Source organism: Argiope bruennichi, chromosome 10, assembly GCF_947563725.1.
Source record: "Argiope bruennichi chromosome 10, qqArgBrue1.1, whole genome shotgun sequence".
Lineage (NCBI taxonomy): Eukaryota > Metazoa > Arthropoda > Arachnida > Araneae > Araneidae > Argiope > Argiope bruennichi.
In genome coordinates this window covers 116,787,348-116,807,113 of record NC_079160.1, presented here as the reverse complement: position 1 = coordinate 116,807,113, position 19,766 = coordinate 116,787,348, and the positions used below count along the sequence as shown (strand labels likewise).

At 31.2% G+C, this 19,766-nt stretch overlaps 1 protein-coding gene across 2 annotated transcripts in view; it reads left to right on the top strand.

Annotated features, from left to right (window-relative positions):
- Positions 1–19,766, top strand: part of LOC129987958 (acetylcholine receptor subunit alpha-like) — a 326,242-nt gene that overhangs the window by 132,434 nt on the left and 174,042 nt on the right. For both annotated transcript variants that reach the window (XM_056095981.1, XM_056095980.1), the window contains exon 2: positions 7,141–7,274. In XM_056095981.1, coding sequence (XP_055951956.1) covers positions 7,141–7,274 — 134 coding nt within the window. The remainder of the gene's footprint in view (positions 1–7,140; positions 7,275–19,766) is intronic.

Below are 19,766 nucleotides of genomic sequence, written 5' to 3'. Positions count from 1 at the left end.
GAGATTCTACTGTATATGAGCTATCCATTATTTGAATTTAATATTTTCCTAGATTACACCAAAACTCATATTTTAGGAGAGATCACACGATTTTGAATAAGAAGGTATATGAACATGATAAACAGACTTGACTCAAGGTTCCTAAATTGGTATAGATTAAAAGTATATAGCAATCTGAAATGCTAAATATGTTGATCAAAGAATTTTAAAAGGCAGTATAGACTTAAATGATACGAATAACAAAAAATATTCCTTACAAACAAATTGATTTCAAGCAAAAATTCACAAAAATATCTGCTTTAGTGCCAAATGTCTTCTACCTGGAAATCATTTAATGGGAGTATTCTTTCGTCCGTTATTTTTATCTGAGTCATTCGAAAATATTAATTGCCAAACGAATCTCCAAAAATATATTCTCGATGGTATAAAAACTCCCTTAATCCTACCACTGAAGGACAAATCAAGAAAGATTACACAACTCATAACTTCGAAAAAAAAATATCATAAATAGAAAATCACCCGCCAAACATTAATCAGTGGAATCCATCTGAAACTCAGCCATCAAAAATCAACCACAAGAACTCAGTGACGACTTATCTCGGCTGACCTAACAAGACATTTTGCAAGGAACATTCCGACTGCAGCTTGTTTTATAGCGTTCGATTTGGCCGCGGCTTGTCAACATAACTCTTTTACGCCTTTCGCCTTCAGGCCCTGATGGCTTATTCGCTGTCATAATGACGGAGGCTGCTTTTATGTTTGACGATAAACCGTGGAAAACCTGGTAAGACTCGAATCCATCCGAGTATTAAGTTCAATGAATGGCGTGATGTCTTGAACGCCGTGTAGTAATAACGGGCAACAGTAAAACATGATGGCTTGCTGTTGGATGGCCGTGGAAAATGATTAGGTCGTTGAGTATAAAGTTTATAAAGCGTTTCTACTTTTTTTTCAGGTGATTTTTTATTAGAGTGGGATGGTTTTAGTTTGAGGAAGATTCACTAAGAAGTGGGAAGTTCGATCATATGGAACAAGGTGCCGGGGGTTAAGAAGTAATAAAATGTAATATCTTGTTATAGAATGTAAGTATTCTTTAAAGAATTCGAATGTTAGAAAAAGTGTTTCAAGATATGATTTGGGTTTTGGAAAGTAAGATACTTTCAGCAGAGGTCGAATAACGGACTGAAAATATGTTTTTTTTCCAAATAATTGGAAGTATGAGCTAATTAATCTGCAAGTGACTACTAAATTATTTTTCTTTTTAGATAAGTTTTCAAATAATCCATCGAGAATGCAGGTACAAAATTTTTTGATGTTCTCTTTTGCATATTTATTTTACTATGCAATATATTCCAAAATCCGTCTGAAAAACTTCAAATGACTGGAAAAGCACACTATAGCAAGAATTTTTCGTGCAGCATTGTAAAGGCATAAGGGATTTGTTAAGACACAAAAATAATAAGTAGGCATGAAACAAATACAAATAACTTGCTTAGAGTTACAGTAAAAAGAACTCTTTTACAACAAATTTAAAGGAATTACCATACATTTTTTTGCCCGGATTTATCGTGCTATTTAAACGGTCTCAGTTGAGAATTTCGTCTCTCGAATATTTGCGGTAGCTATTCGAGGAATTCGTGGTTGTTCTTTAACTGTATGCAGAATGTTCCAGAAGTATCAATTCCTTCGTGTTGATCGCAAAGCGAGCTCTCTTATTGGACTTTGAGTGTTATCGGGCTATTGTTGTTGTTCTTTACAAATGTATCGCTCATTTCTACAAATGCTATCTTTGTGTTCACTTCAATTTTATATTACTCCCATGCTTCGTATTTTCTTAGGGAATAAAGCATTATTATCTATTATCGGGCTTGTTAAACTTCTTAGGTACAGTGAATGATTGTCCGTAAAAAATATTTATTTTACTAAAAAAATCATTTCATGGCATTATTTTTGACTAAAATGAATTTGTCTGATCATTGATTGACTGATACGGATGGAAGATAGTTAAAGAATATAAACATAGTTAAAATCTCCTTGAAAGAACCAGGTATTTCATTTTCTATTATTTGATAGTATCAAACGATTATGGAGCGTTTTTATTGAAAATACTATATAATATTTGAAATAACTATATATAAGAGCTTAGCTATTTTCTTTTTATTATCATCTTCATTCTTTTCACTAGGAGCATACTAAACTGCCCCTATAACTCACAACAATTCTGTCATTTTTGCAGGGTAGTGTTTATTTAGTTTTACTGACTTTTTCATTGAGACTTTAGAGGTGGAGTTTATGATTTCTAGAATGTTAACAGAACTATTTTCTATCGATAATCCAAGGGCCATATTGAATTCGATATTTTAGTCCATGGAAACTAAGCCGGGGTCTTGGGATAGGCTTGGAAACCAGCTGCATTTTATGACCCAGTATTCCTTCAGTTCCGTAAGACATAAGCTTTTACAACATGCAATAAAATTTTTATCTGAGAATTCTTTACTTTTACGAAATTTTTGATCATATATTTAAAATAATTTCTTTATCCCTATTCCTGTGCACATATTAATATTATTTTATGCAAATGTATTTTAATATGAATATATGAGAAGTACGTTAAGTAGGGTTCTATAATAGATTAATTTTTGTTTGGATTATAATGGCCTTGAAAGTTAATCGTTTTCAGTCAAACTTTTTGTTATTTCGATTGTTTATTTACAAAATGACCCATTCAGGATATTTATATACATAATTTGACATGAAATATGCCATCGTTCTGAAGCAATGCAAATAAAGTCAGTATCAGAACTACATCGATTAAAAGACAAAAAATTATAGCTCAGTCAATTCAAATATTTAATTAAATTTCCATTCTTTGATTAAATTTCCAATAAATTCCTCAGTCAATGCAAATTACTGATTTGGATACGAATTTAAAATATTTTTTCCCCATGTTTCATGCTTAAATTGAATTTATTGAAGCTGGTGTGTCTGTGTGGTTCTAATATTTGACATTCTTGATTCAGATTTAAAGTGGATTTGCACTCAGCCAATTGGCAGCACATACGCAGAAAGGGACTGATCTATATTTGCCACAATTTCATAAGATAGATTCAGATATTCCAGTCTTAGCAATAAATTGCCATTTTGGAGTCCCTGAATTTTTCTTTTTCACTGCGTATCGTTTAAAAATGATAGATATTTTCACAAAGAAACATAGTAAATTAAATAAAAAAAGGTCAACATACCTAAATTTGGGAAATAATGGAAAGGAAAAAAAAAAAAAAAAAAAAAAACCACGCATACACAACCTCGTATCAGAAAGAACAAAAAGCAAAAAATGTTGGAATTAATCTATGGTAAGTGATAAATTTTTTCACGCCAAAATAACCGCCGAATTGTAAAAACACATGCGCAGTAAGAAAAAAACACACACAATACAGCGGCATATTGTTGTCTCGTAGAGACAATTACTTGTCATTAACCGAACAGCATTTTTTAGCCTGTCTGTGCATATGCTGCCTACTTGTCATCTTATAACTGGCCGAGTGTAAACCTGGCATTAAACTAACCATAAACAGACCACATATAATAAAAATAATTACTTGATTAAGTTTATAAAATTATGTCTATCGAAATTGCAAATACAAATTTCAAAGTAATAAAAATTGCATGTTTGGTGAAAGCAGATTTTGATGAAATAAGAAACTGAACAAAAGAATAAAAAACATTTTTATGAAAAAATAAAAAATGACAAATATGTATCGATAGTTGTTCTTTAATGAACCTAATTAATGTATCAAATTGTTTTACTTGTAGAATGTGAATTTAGTTTTTGCCAAAACATAAAACAAAAAATTCTGCTTTCATTCAAAAAATGTTAGCGAGTATTCTCAATTAGTTATTATTATTCGACTAAAAATAAAATTTCCCGGAAAAAAAAAGAATAAGAAAGGGAAAACATATATGTTCTAATTCTTTTTTTGTAAGCTCATCTTTGAATTTCTATTAAAATATTACTAAATTTAATACAGTTTTAAAATAATGATTGCATTAAAATTAAATAATTAAACTTAATACAGGTATATGTCCTATAAATTTCCTGCCACTTTCTTCAGATTTCATGTAATTTAATATAAAAACCAGATTAATTGCTAATCAGAACAAAATTCCAATTACTCCAACTTGTTGACAGAAATTACTGTAAAAACAACCTTGGAAATTCTTCGGTCGCTTTTTTCACTGAACTTGCAAACTAGGTGATAAAACACCGTTTTCTAATCAGTAATTGAACTATTCCAAAAAATAAAAAAAATTCATCACTTTAGATTATCCTTTTTTTTACCACGTCCATTCTAATGAAAACATCGAAAAAGAGGCAACCTCCAATCTTTATTAGTCGTGCCAAAGAATCGCGACTTAGAAAGAAGCAAGTAACGAATAGAGCCGATTACAGCCGAGATCCCCACTCGTGTCATTACAGGATAATGAGAATTTAATCAAAACGAAGGCGAGAGTGCATGAAAAAAAAAGGGGGCGATGGCGATTAAAATGGATAAATGGGTATGAATTAAAAGTTGGAGAAAAGAAAATAACGATCTCCCCAAACTTCATTACTTTCTCTGGTTGGAGCAAAAACGTTAATTGGGACGAGGAGGCATGAAAAAAAGGTTTCATCCAATTACAGAAATCCAGTTTCAGCTAATTAAGGTTCTGAGGTGGTCTAGGGCTCTTGAAGAACAACATTCCAAGGGGATGGGACGATGTCCAAGAAATGAAAGCCACCATGTATCCTCTGCGTGTTGTCTGGTAGCCACTAAATTTAATTTGAAAACTCGCTAGCATCATTTAGTTAAATATTCGGTTAGAAGAAGTTTTATAGCGCTCTCTGCTGAACACCTGTGCCAAGATTCTATTTATGCTACTGACTAGCGGCCTGTGATGACCAGTTGGTTCGTCAGCATCATTGATGCTAAAATGGTCAATTAAATATCTTGTGTCATTTTTTACTAATGGCTTTGTTAGCAAAATATTTTTAAACTTGAAATTTTGATAAAAATTTTGTTTTTGAAGTCTTATATCATTTTGTTAATTGTACTATGAATATATCTATTTTTTTGCATATATTTTTATGCATATAGCTATATCATACGAAAGAGCAGTGGTATATTTAAAAAATTATTAACTCGCATTAAAAATTTAAACATTAAACTCGCATTAAATTTATTATCTCGCATTAAAAAAATTTCATCATCTTTTGATTCAGAAGCTAAATATAAATTTAAATATAGCAAAATTTCAAAGTTTTGTTAAAGTCATACCTAATATTGAAAACTGCTCAACATGTAAATGTAAGTCGGATCTTTCCATCTTGACTAAATCGGTATTGAGAATATAATCAGGTTGAAATATTGGTAGTAACAATGAAAACAATCCATGTTCCACTATAGCGATAAATTATTAAAAATAAAAAAGTATATATATATATATATAGCCAACATTTGGTATCAATGAAAATGTAATAAAGAAATAAAGTTTACTTATTTTGTTGTATCATTTTTGGAATTCATTATGAAATAACTCCAAAACTTTAATTTTTAATTAATTAAACTTCTATTTAAAATTTAAAAAATATCTCTCCAGTGTGTACATTTCTAAGCATATATGTGCCAAAATTCGTAACTTTAGGTCAAGCGTACTGATATCTAGAGCGCCAAAATATCCACATTAATCTTTATTCATATATTTCTTTTCTTATCCGCATAATTCCTTTATACGCATAATCAAAATATCCGCATAATTCTTTGTCTCTAGTCTTAAACAAGGTCAAGTCTTGCATGAAATCATAAGAAATGTTGAATGGTAGTTAGAAATGAGATATTTCTGCCTCGATTGAAAGTGAAAAAAATAACTACAAGACTTTTTGAAGTATATGGAAAAAATTTGCTTCGGGATTCTAGCGCCTAAAATTCAGCTTTGCATTAAATTATGAAATAAATAAATCACATATTTGACCATCTTTCGGTTTGTACATGCAAACGCGATAATTTAAAAAAAAACTAAGACTGGAAAAAGTATAATTTTGTACGTAATTTCGTTATTGCAATTGTAATACTGTGTGAAAATTTGATTTTAATGAGCGATAAAAGAAGCCCAAAATACAATCTCGTTCATCATCACAGCATTACGAATCACAAAATGCTGATGTGCGGACAGAAAATAAAAATCTCAGCACTCACTAGTTAGCGCTCTTTGATCATGGCTCCTTTTTGCTTTTACTTTCTCGTATATGTAGTACATAGAAAATATAGTAATTGTCAGAAAATTCGAACTCGAAATTTTGACGAATCTCCTCTATTTAGACTTCCATGAGTCCATTTTAACACATTTTAAAAAATGTCTGTCTGTCCGTGACAAAGATAACACAAAACGCTTTGTGCCAGATGGTTGAAATTTGACATACTGTCTTTACGACAAATTTGCAGATTTCTATCAAAGTTTGAGTAAAATCCGTTCAGAGGAAGTCCGAGTGTTCGAATATAACTAAATATAATAACTGCAAAACCAAGGGAGCTAGATCTATGAGATCAGGTGCACAGATGTAACCTCTATAATGTAGAAACTTGTCAAATTTTGAGAAAAATCAAAGTTTGTCCGTCTATCCATCTGCACTTTCAGAAAATGTAAAAATGATAGTTCAGAAACGTTATTACTTAGATATATGAAATTAGATATGGGATTCTGTGTCTGTGTCTGTCAATTGCTTTTTTTAATCGATTGATAAAAACTGTATCAAAATCTAAAAGCGCAAACTCGATTTTCAGATACTATGAACTGCAAGTCAGAGGTTAATCGCCAAAAAATCTCGCCAATGTCCACATGTTATATTCGGTAAAAATGTTAAATAGAAGTCAGAAGTTAATATTTCATAACTACTGTACGCCAGTGCCATGCAACGTGTTTTCTGGCATGATAAGTTTATTAGAGAGTATGCAAGAAATTTTAGGAAGAGCTGGCTTTGTTGGGAAGAGGTGATTAGCATTTTAATGATAGAAAATTTCAGGGGGCCACTCCTGCTATTTTATTTTATTATGTGAAGTATTCGTAGTTTTAAATCCAGTTCGTTCATTATTCTTTCTTTTGCAGAAGGGAATCCCGATGCGAAGCGGCTGTACGATGATCTCATCTCGCGCTACAACAAGCTGGTTCGGCCGGTGATCAACGTTTCGGAGGCCCTTACGGTCTCCATCAAGCTCAAGCTGTCGCAACTCATCGAAGTGGTGAGTGTCACCCCTTCCCTTTATTAAATAGGACGTGCCAATAGTTTATTCCCATTCATCTACATAGCCTGGACTGGGACCGTTTTGCACCGGAATGCTCCATTTGTCTGCAGGGGTAGGAGGCAGGGATTTGATGATCTCCAGGATGGGTGGTAATGTCATTGCGGGGCATCAGGTGATTACAGGACAAAAGCAATTAGCTATAGCGCTTGCCGGGATGTCGCCGTGTTTATTGTCAGTTAATGGCATTGGTAAGAGAGATGAAACAGGGGTCTGTGGGTCGTGCAGTGTGAAGGTATATAGTTCTGGTAATTAAAAGCATCTGTGGAATTTTGCAAAAATAGAAAAGGAAAATATTTCTGTAAAATACTTTTTTTTAAACCAGTGAATTTTCAAACTCTTTTAACACACATGTATAAACAAATTGAGAAAAGAGAGTCAATTCTAATTTATCGTCGGGGTTAGAAACTTAATGGATAGATATAAGCAGGTGTTTCGAGTAAAGGAAATGAAAGAAAAATAATAATGCAAATAAAAAGTTTAAAGTAAGAATAATAATATAAATTAAAATAATGAAGTTTTATTGCTTATTGAAAACTAAAATTATTACTCGAATTGATTTTAATCATTTTAAGTTCTACAGCTTGTTTTCCATGAAAAAAGTTCTGAAAGGTTGACGTTATAGTATATGGTTTTTATTTTAAGGTGCTATTCCATGTCAGTGGGAATAATTTTTCTGCTGCATTTACAATTAAGGAAAATTTGTTTATTAATGGCTTCTTTCATTAATATTTAGATCCAAAAATGCTGAGGAAACTAAATTTGTATGGTTTTTTTCCTAAGAATCCATTTACGTTAAGATCACTGAAGCCATGAAGCCAACAGCACAGAAGTGACCTCGGAAGTTGAAAAGCTGAAGTCAAAAACATGTATGAGCAGATCTTCAGAATCAGCCATATCAATTAATAAGAACTGAACTGTATTTTTTTTTTTTTTTTTTTTTTTGTATTTTTCACTTCTGATCGGAGGGGGGGGAGCAGGAATTTTTGGTGCAGTATATCGACGGATAACGAGAGTTAATTACTAGTCAAATAACTTTTGGATGGATAAGTGATCATAAGTTGACCCTGCATACGTAGATACCAAAAGAGCACGCAATGAAATAGAGCAAGAACTGTCAAAGTGCAAGATGAAATACATCGAAGAAAATTCTCATCATTCCTTTGAAATTATTCGAGACATCTGCGGTAGAAATCACGCGTTTGCCAGTAATGCAATGTTAAAACATTCGGAATAAATTGTTTCTCTTTCTTTTCCTTTCATATTCTTTAAAAGTCATGCGTAAATCCCAAGTAGGTAATATGCTTCGTGATTTGTAGTTTACAGATAATTTAATTTATGTAATATATTTGAATCCATTTGACTAAATCCGCGTGATAGCATAAAGGTTCCCTTGTTAGTATTTCAATGTTTATAGACTAGCATACCATATGCTGTAATTGCATAACTATTTACATAAAAATTAATTTATAATTTATAAAGAACATGATTTGTGGTATAAAGCGGGTTCCTTTTTCTGAATGGTAAAGATTTGGCTCTGTAACCTCAGGTTCATAGGTTCGAGATCAATTCCACGGAAGAATGGTTATACATACAATGGACTTATGAAAGTTGAATTTTACTTAAAAAGTCAAATCTTTTCACCCGTTTTTGTGGAAGTGAAGACTAAAAAGAGGATATCAATCAGTATTCTGTTATATAATTACAGTTCATAGTCATCTGATCAGTTTGTCTGTTCCAAAATATCCCTCATTTTTCATCAGAATGGAACGTTTGTATAACTAAATTAACTCTATATATTTTCAACATTTCATTATAATTATAATAAAATAATTTCATTATAATTATAATTAAATGTGACACATGTTTAAAACTGCAAATAACTTCGTCACAGGCAGGTGATGTAGTTTAGGTCTTAAGGTTACTAGATTGATGTCTAATTTTGTAGTAGTTTTGAACCTTATTATGCACTGAACTTTAAAATCACCTCTCCAATGTTTCACACAATTTTATCAGCAGAGTATTTCCTATCGTAGATTTAATGATATCTAATTGCGTACAGGATATGTGATGGAAATGAGTCACAAGCCTACTGATTCCATACCTCCAACGAGAACTTTTTCACAAAGTCATAGTCTTTCCTAGGCAGAGACCATAATAGTCGACTGTCCTTTACTGAAAGATAAAAGAAGTTCCTCTATTTAATATGATAGCTTTACTGAGTCCTTCATTTGAGTGCTAAAATATTTATATGCTCTTTTCATCAATTTGAATGCAAAAAATAAAAGATCTTATGAAAAGCTCGGAGATTCAGCTGAAAAGAAATCTTAGCTTGGTATCAGAGACCATTTAGAATAAGGTTAAGAAAAGTGCATGTTCCCTTTCATTGTGATGAAAGAATATTTGACAGCTGATTAGATAAATTAGATTCCTGATTTGGCTGAAAAAGTTCCTGGACATCTTATAGATATAAACTAAAATTATAATCAATTTTCATAATGTTATGTATGACATTATTTCTCACATGCCATGCACATTCGTTAAATTGGAATTCTGTTATATAGGAATTTTCTTTTTATACATTTTTGCAGCCAATTCAGAAATGGCTGCATTTGTCAAAATATGATGAAAAACTGGGTTGTATAGCAAGACTTTGTTGTTTTGATAAGGGCAGAAAATGTCTGTGAAAGGAATGAATGGATGCTGTCCCAAAATTCATTAGTACTGTTACATTTCTATCGAAGGTGATCTTAGGATCATGCCAAAGTCTCTAGGTATTGTACTTTTTTTCAATAAAAGATCGCTTTTGAAGAAAAATAGCTCTTTGATTAGTTTTTTGGAATTGGGCATTGTTTCTGTTTTAACCATCTGATTGCGTAATTCTTTAAAATGCTTATTTAGATGCGATGTTTGCATATAAGTTCAAATATTTTTCAAAGAAAGTGAATGGATACTATATGTTACACGATAATAATATAAAAATCTGTAATCGCAAAAATAAACACTCTAAACTGCGAAAAAACGCGGAATATAACAGAAAATGGACTGATTGCTAACCCGCAGAAATCGCGGGATACGCAGCTGGAGAGTTAGTGGCATTGTGCCAAAGAGTTTATTTCTTTTTGAAATTGTCTTTTTTCTCATTGAACTGTTTTCATACCCGCCACCATAAAATGCAAGGTGTAAAAATGAAAAAGTCCAGATTTCTATAGCATCAATTTTTATATTTACAGATTTAACGTCCTAATTGTTTTGTTTTCTCATTTGTATAATTATATGGAGCCATCCGTTTTCGGGAATCTGGTGCCATGCTCATTTAATTAAGAATTTGTAGACAATTGTGTTTTTGGATTATGTGCACTTTATGTATTAAATTATAGCTTCTTTGAATGATTTAATTTTAGATTATGATTTGGAATCAATAATTTGATTCCCGTCCAGTGCGTGAACCCGGAACTTAGGGAATAAATGAACACTCCATTTTAATATTATACCGTTATTCCGGTACGGATATCCTTTTGAATCCTAATGTCAATAACGCATGTAGAAATGGAAATTCTTCACTTCCCCTTTTAAAAGGATATTCGAATTATAACAGAATATTTCACTCAAGACAAATTCAAACGACCCAAACGATTCGAAAAGATGTACAATAAAAAAAGAACTGACAAAGAAGAAATTGTTGTGCTTACACGACAAAAGTAGTACAGTAAAAAACCTCGAAGTGCAAAAAGAATTTTTCGGACAGCAGAAGTATAATTAATCAAAAGTTTCTCCATAATCTCAGCCTAGGAATCTATCTCAACACCCTTTCAAAAGTATAATCGATAAATTTTAATAAATGATAAGAATTTTTAGAGTAAAACATGTAAACCTAAATGCAGAACCTATCCTCAATTTAGTTTCTATGGCAGTCTCAATTTATATTACAATAAGATTTTAATAAATATCAAATATTAGTAATGAACTTAGTTTTAAAACAATCCATTCGCAAAATACAGAAAACTTACGAATTCGCATTAAAGGAAATCAAATTTCATATCTTATTTAAAATGTATACGCTTCTGAGTGGTTTTGTCCGTGTCGAATTTACAATATCCGTTTTTGAAATCGACATCTTACCACGAACTCGCCGAATTAGATATAGATAAGGCTATAGATATCCCTTCATGAATGTAAACTATTTTTTTTTATTTAAATAAATTGTTTGATTGCATAGAACATTGATAAGTATAATTCTCCGAAAATCAAGATTCGTTGAGTATACAGTGAACAGTGTCAAACATCTCAAAAACGGATAAAAGTCTGAACAGAAATATAAATTCAGGGGATCGAAAAACCATCGAAACACACATCAGATCAACATTTTAAGTAAATAGCAGAAAACGAGCAGTAAATCGATCTTCAGATGAGCTCACCTGCCGATTCGTTACTGATTCAATACTTGAGTGCCTTAAGCTGTGTCTCCCGGATGTTTGCAGTTTCCAATAAAAGATACAGACATTTCTGGAAATGTCAGCGAAGTTTCAGTTCTAAGAAAACGCTAACATGAAGATTCTTGTTGTTTTTGGAATCTTTAATTTTGTTGCTAAAGTTGCCAACAGTTATGGCCAAGACTAGGGCCATATCCTTTCAGGAACCCTTAGAGTTACTTTTACTACTCTTAGAGTTAGAGCTTTTTTACTATAGGACTAACGGTGCAAGGACACAATATTACAAATTCCTAGGCATCAGAGGATTATAGAAGTCTTCTCAAGAATTCATACTGTGTTCGATTTGAATAAACAATTTTATTGCTTAGAATATTACTTATTGATGCTTAAAATTAAATTCTTTTAAAATGTGCATGTTAATTTAATTTAAAATAGGAATGATATATAATAATATTTAAGTGGATATAGTGATACAGAACAATATTTTTTGTAAATGGTATCGTATATAATAATTGCTTTTAACATATCCTGGAAAGCTACCAAATAACCTGGATAGTACACCTAAAACCAATCAGGAATACATAACTATACTTCTAGCTAATGTACATGGATTATTTAGATTTTGTATAGAATACGGAACCTGAGAACATAATCAATTTATGTTATACACGGAAATAGATTATTCAAGAAGACTCGTACAAAAGCAGTTGTTTGTATTATTTATTTGCATTAGAATGACTGCAAATAAAAATTCGTTCTAAAAGCGAAATTAAATTTGCTTTCGAAGAATGGGATATGCATATGCAAATTCCATTTAGCTAGAAAGTAGTCTAATAAGCTATTTAGAAATTATTGTCGGAGACTGCTAGGAAAATATCAAAAATACTTACAAATAAAATTTTCTGAAAAGAATCCAACTTATCTTCTCAATAGTACTTTGTTCAATACCTAGATATTAATAATTTATCGTTTGCATTGAGAGTTTTGAGAATTTTTCGTAAAACTCGAGAAAAAGTCTCATTTTGTAACTTATGAACTAAAATTAATTAATATTCATACAGCATCTGAATCATTCATTCAATAATTCAATTGAAAGTTGCTTTTCTCGTTCGCTTCTATTTAATTATGCCATTTCGAGTTATGATAAAAATTATTCTGTCTTTGTGTGAGGTACCTGAAAGTGATCTAATGACTGCAATGGGATCCATTATTGGAATAAGAATTAAAAAAAATGTCCATTAATTTATAATTTTTAGACAGTGGGATTATTTTCTATCAGTTCCATAAAGTTTTAATTTCTACCAGCAACCTTCGGCGACTTATTATTTGCCCATCATTTATATACTAAAATGAATGGCAAAACTACAAACCCATGCACAAACACTGTAACCGATTTCACCAATATTTCTTTCGTATGGAAGTTAATAATATCTAGATGCATCCTCAATAGTCTCCTACTTTCTCCGTTTTCAAAATAAGTCTCAAAAATAATATACTTTACAATATTTTTGGCGAAACATTTTGGCTTCCGTTACTCAGTCACGACAACTAAATAAAATATCTGGAGTACCAATATCACCAATATTTATTTCATACGAAAGATCATGATTCCTGGATACATCTTCAAGAATCATTTTCAAAAATTAATGCAAACTCAAGCCCAAACGACATCTCTCCCAACTCATTAAGTAGATCAATTTCGGCCATTTTTTATCGTCACATAATGTCGTCACTTTAAAAGTATAGTTAAGTAATTAAAATATCTATCATTTTTATGCAATAATTATTTCAGATAGCACTTACTTTTGTTTAGATAATAAACACTTAATCAAATTTAGTCAATATGATTAGATTAATATCATTAATATGGTCATCGAAGACGTTGGTGTTAATAAGATTAACTAAATCACACCAATGAACTTCTTTTAATTGTATATTATCATAACAAAAGTATAAGAAAAGGATCATATTTATCTCCATCTCTGTATCTTCTAATACCATAGGAAGTTTTCCTATATGCGTATGTGTATTGGCAATCTACAGAACAGACAGTTAGACTAACAGATACTAAATTTGGACAAATATACTTAGGAAATTAGGAATGTGGACCTCAGATAATATAAAATTTTAATAAATTAAAAATTAAGCGATATTGTGAAGTTTTACAGCCATAATTCCTGAAAAAAAAAAGCATACCAAAAATGATTCTTGAAAATATTGCCACACAAAAATAATTTTTGCATCATATTAAAGTTTTTGAAAAATCTTTTTAGCGGTACCAATTTAATAGCCGTGAAAATTCTTTTTTCAATTTCATTATATTTTAAAATTAGATTTTCGCCTATTTTCTAACTATGGATAGGAACCAACTATGGAAATGTAAATTACATATTAAGCGAAATTTTGCTGTTTTACCACAATAATTCCTGAAAATATTGTAATATAGAACTAATTTTTACACCAACGATAACAATTTAGTACAGGGATGGCAACCCAATGGCATGCGTGTACAACATTTTGGGCACGCCACCGATTAAAATGGTTTGCAAATGGTTGCATGTGACTTCATTTGATAAACTGAACTTGACCTAATTCGATTGGTTTAAGAATTTGAAATGCAACTTATTGAATTCCAATCTAGTTCAATATGGATTCAAAAATTTATTGAAACAAGGAAAAGGTTGAAATTGATTGAAGCAGTAAGATTAACTAGCAACATAAGTAAAATTGCCAGTAACGAATATTTGGAAATATGGAATTCGATTCCAGACACATTTAACTGTTTGAAGAAGCTGACTCATGCTGTTTTAACCCTATTTTCATCTACCTATACCTGCGAGTCATTATTTTCAGAGATGAATAACATTAAAGACTCTCTTAGAAACCATTTGGCAGATGACTCCCATTCAGCATGCATTCTGCCGAAAGTAATCCTCATTTTTCTGCAACAACAGAAGTCACACTAATATTTCTTTAATTTGAATTACACGTATAATTAAAACATTTACTACTATACAGTGCAAAATGTATTTTTTCGTAATAAATAAAGAGTTTTGAGTTGTTAGTATTTAGTTTTATTATTTTCCCAATAATCACAAGTCAAAATTATATGTAGGCCTCATTAAACATTTCTTTAGAAGAAATGGTCCGTTGATCCATAAAGGTTCACCACCCCTGATCTAGTAGTTTTGTACATTTTTCTTGAATTTCTGTACATTTTAAAACTTTCTTTTTGCTTAAATTCCAACCATGGATTGCATTGCTTCTCAGAAGTTCAAACCGTTCTCATTTTCTCATCATCTATCTGATTGTGTGATTTTCTTCCATTGTTGAAAGCTAAGATAGAAGGTTTAGTTTAGTTATATTAACGTTCCGTTGTAAAGCAACACTAGGGCTATTTTGGGACTGACCTCGTAATTTTGAACCGCGGTCAGATGACGAGCACGACACCTGAGCTGGCACCCCCCTCTCCACACCACACACACCAACGGGAGGACGTTTGGCATAACAGATTTAACGTGCAGCTGACCCCCTTACACGACGGTTCTTCGGTGGAATCGGGTCTCGAACCTGAAACCCTACAGCTCACAAGCTGAGATCTTACCACCAGGCCTCTAAGATAGAAGGATTATGTTTAATAAGTATGAAGTTTATATGACGAGTAAGAAAGCGAAACCATAGTCTAACAAATATTAGAAGATAGACGACCCCGCTAATTACATTTTTAAATGTTATTATTTTATGGGACTTATCCCTACTATGAATGGGGATCCCATATATAACAAAACAAATGAAGTCTATTAAGCTGCCACGGTTTTAGTTTTTCTTAAAATTTGTGATTTAACAAGTAATATATAAAACAAAATTTTTTAAGTCAATTCCTACTTAGGTCAACAAAATTTTTTTAATTTTAGTTGCTTTTTGTTAAATAAGTACATAGTTGATGACAAACTTGGAGACCATTTGGTGACATGGCAAAGGATTTGGCGACCGAATAGAAATAACTGGACAAATTTAATTAATGAATTAATATTTGAAAAAACTGTATTAACATCAAGTGTCATCCACTACAAGTTTTAAAAAAATGTATTTGAACTTAGTGGATAAATAAAAAGTATTTTACTAACGAATGGATATTTGAACATGATATATATTAATAGAGAGAAAGTGTGAGCTAATTGTAGGAATTGAAAACAATTTTTTGAACTGAAATCATGAATATTAAGTTATTAATAGGAGATTAAATTTAAAGTAAACAAAGCAAAAACTCTCGGGCAAAAATTGGATTAGAGGTCTAAGTTGGTGGACATATTCATTGTTTTTCCCCAGAGAAAATGCATACTGAGAGGTAGAATTTTTTTTCATTTCTTCTGAAAATGGAGAGTTTGGAGGGTAGGTGACTATTGATAGCATATCTGAGAGTCATGCACTTTCAAATGAAACATTAATTGGTGAAATCGAACCAATTGTTAGAACTGGGCAACTGATTCATTGGGGTTCTCTTGTTATTTTAAATATTGTAATGGAAAATTCTTTACAAAATTTCGCATGTGCATAAAATCAACTTGGTCAGTCAGTAATGGGTGTATGGTGAAACAATCCAACAGGCCCAAAACGAATAAACTCGTTTATTCAACAAGAATATACGAATACACAGACAACAAAACAAAGCTGACATAAACACAAGAACAACACTTACAGAATGCACCAGCGCATTAACAACAAATCTGTAATTAACATCTATAATTGTGCAAAGTAGACAGAGAGAACTCAGCAGGAAGATAGACTTCACAGATTATTCGCGCCTTTCAAAAGTCTGCTTTTCTCCACTGCTTCCTCGCTTATGTTATACTCGACTGCCGACTTGCTACTGACTCTCTGTACGACTGTCGATTCAACATTCGGCTACAAATCAGCTCATGAGAGGCTAATCCCTTCAGCTCCTTTCAACTGACTCAGCTTGGTCTCGAAGTTTTTTAGAATTACCGAAGCAGGGCAAGAAACTTCTAGAAGGATCTATATTATTAGCATCCTGATGGTACTATACCCAAAATCCTGCTGATTCTGTAAGCTTCTATTTTGTCGCCAATCCAGAGGTCATTATTCCAGCATCCTTTTAGCATCCATAAAAGCTAAATGTTAAACTGTCTACTTGTGATGAAGCTTACTACTCTGTGAAGTAATATTACAAATGCATAACAATATGCAGTTTTTAAATGATTACTATGATGATTTGTATACATATTATTTATTTTAACTTTTTCATTATAATGAAAGGTAATATATTTATTCTTAGATATAAGGTCTGAAAAAAATATTTGTTTCTGCTCTAAGTGGTAAATTAATACTGCAATATTTAGGATTGCATGCACTATTTTTCTTTAGCATGAAAAAAAAACCCTTTGTTTTTTTATTTCTTATTGGCAAACCAGAATTATTATGAGTATATATTTTGAAAAATCGTATAGAAATTATTAATTATTAATTCATCATGATTTGTACTGCATTTTCATATAAGTGCAATATACGGTATTGATTTTTGTCTGTTTTATAATAAATTGCAGAAGATGACTGAATTAAAAAGTTAAACGAAATTAGCTAAGCACATTATAAATTTTGAAAAAAGTCATCGCTTTGACTTACATACTTGACTTACTTTGAACATACAAAAGCGTTGACTTAACTGAATGACTCAAATGTAAACAGAAAAATATATTGATTAAATTTCATGATGTTGAAATGCTAATCAATTTTAAAATACTTTGTCAAATTTTCTTTCCGTCAAGTTAATAATTATATTTTCAAAAACAATATAAAGAGAAATTGAATACTTATTTTTAACGGTAAAAGAATTTCTCTTAGCAGAAATCACTAAATGCACAGTAAATTCTGATTTTAATATTAGAGACGTAGATTATTTTACGTCTATTATATGAGCATAAATTGTCCCTCTCTTCTTCTTTTATGTTTAATTCTCAGAAATTTTCAAAAGGAATTGTTTAAATAATATGGTTGACAAGTAATTCTTTGATTCAAAATGCATTTCATATCATCTTGACATATTTAATGAAAAAAGAGGAGCTCTAAAGTAAATTCAACTTCTTCAAGAATCTCAGTTTTATTTAACTGGGAGCACATTAAAGTAAATATCCATTAATCGTAGAAGTGTAAACAAAAGTGACATCTCCTCGCCAGGAAAGAGTAGTTTAAAAGTTTCTGAAATGTTTAAAAACGTCAAAAAAAGGAGGACCTTATTTGATCTCTGCCTTTTGGCTCATTTCCAGCGTGATAATGAAGAAGAAAAGGAGATATATTTTTCCCGGAAACGCACCGGTGACACCAAGGAAATTAAAGCTGAAACATCTAATATTTAAAGAAGGAGATAAAGTGTCAGGAGACGATGCTTGAGTCCACAGATCATTGAAATATCTTCAGTGTAATTCTGGCACTTGATATGTATGTAAACTTCCAGGTGATAATGGATATAATGGAATGCCAGCTTCAAAATTTAAATAAGTTTTTTGTAGTTCATATTTTAATGAATAATTTTTGAAGTCAGAATTCTTATCAAATCAGCCTATTTACTTCCAAGAAAAAAGACGACGAAATGCTTATTTAATTCTTATGCTAATGCATGAATGTAATATGTAATGTAATATACTTAAATAGCCTTAAGCAATTCAGCTTCGGAAAAGAATATTCATTATATTAGTTGAAATGGAATACAGTATAATCTATAGGAATGGAATACTACAGGGTGGTTTTAATTAAACTTCCCCTATAAACAGCATCATACAACACAAACGGGTGAACGGATTGCAAAGAAATTTGGTATGTAAACTATACACGAGATGCGCTCACGAAATTTTGAAAAAAAAAAAAAAAAAAAAAAAAAAAAAAACAATTTTTTTTTTAGTTCCAGAATGTCCACCAGAGGATGCCTTTTCCGGAAAAACATTAATTTTAACGCAATTAACGATCAAAACGGAATACAAAAACAATATTAACAATCCAAAACAAGAATTATGAGTATTAAAATGTAAAACCGGGAATTGCTGTCAGTTCTAGGAAACAAATGTCGTGATTTCAAGTGTGCCAACTTTTATTTATGAAGTTCTTTTTGCTTCGTAATTATCGCGATAATGTGTATTCCGGCAGCTGCGTATATAGAGTTAAAGTTAATAAATTGCATTCAAAATAGATAGAAATCTATAAATTTGCTAAATAGAGCAGATGTGGATTTTAATTCGTCTATTTGAAAGAGTTTTTAAATTACCGTGTTCACAGACAGAGAGGTATAACTTTAAAAGTGTATTCCTGTATTCTGAGTGTATCTGTTCCGGACTTCCAGGAATATCTGAAATATGGAAATTCATCGACATTTGGAGGTCGGACTTTTGAAAATTACAATGCTTTCTCCCTGTAATTTTCGAATATTGGAAATCAAAAATGTTAGTTAAAAGACAAGAATGAATCTACTAAAAATAACAGAGAATGTACTTGTGAATCTGTCTATCCTTTTATGGCTTTCTATCGAACAGACCGTTTGGCCTTGGGTCTGCCAAATATGGTGCAAACAATATTCGGAGAAGTGAAATTTAGAATGGTATTTCAAAACTTTCATTACAATTTTTAATTTAGTTTAATTAAATAATTTTCGAAAATATTAATGGACAAAATTAATAATTACTCATTTAAAAATTTGTCTACTTTATTATGGCAATTTAGATATTGTGTTCATTCTAATTCAATTTTGGCAATTTTTTAAGAATAACTTTTTCATAACTTACAAAAATACATTTCATTGCTGCAATCAAAATAAAGCCCTTTTTATTATCAAATATTTAATCGCGCTATTTTCTTACATTATTGAAAGCTAAAAAAGAACGATTTTTTCCCCGTTTATGTAATTTACATTAAAAACGAAAATGACGTTACAATCCAAAGAAAATGTACCTGGATTTAGAAGATGAATTACGTGTACAGTTACATTTATAAA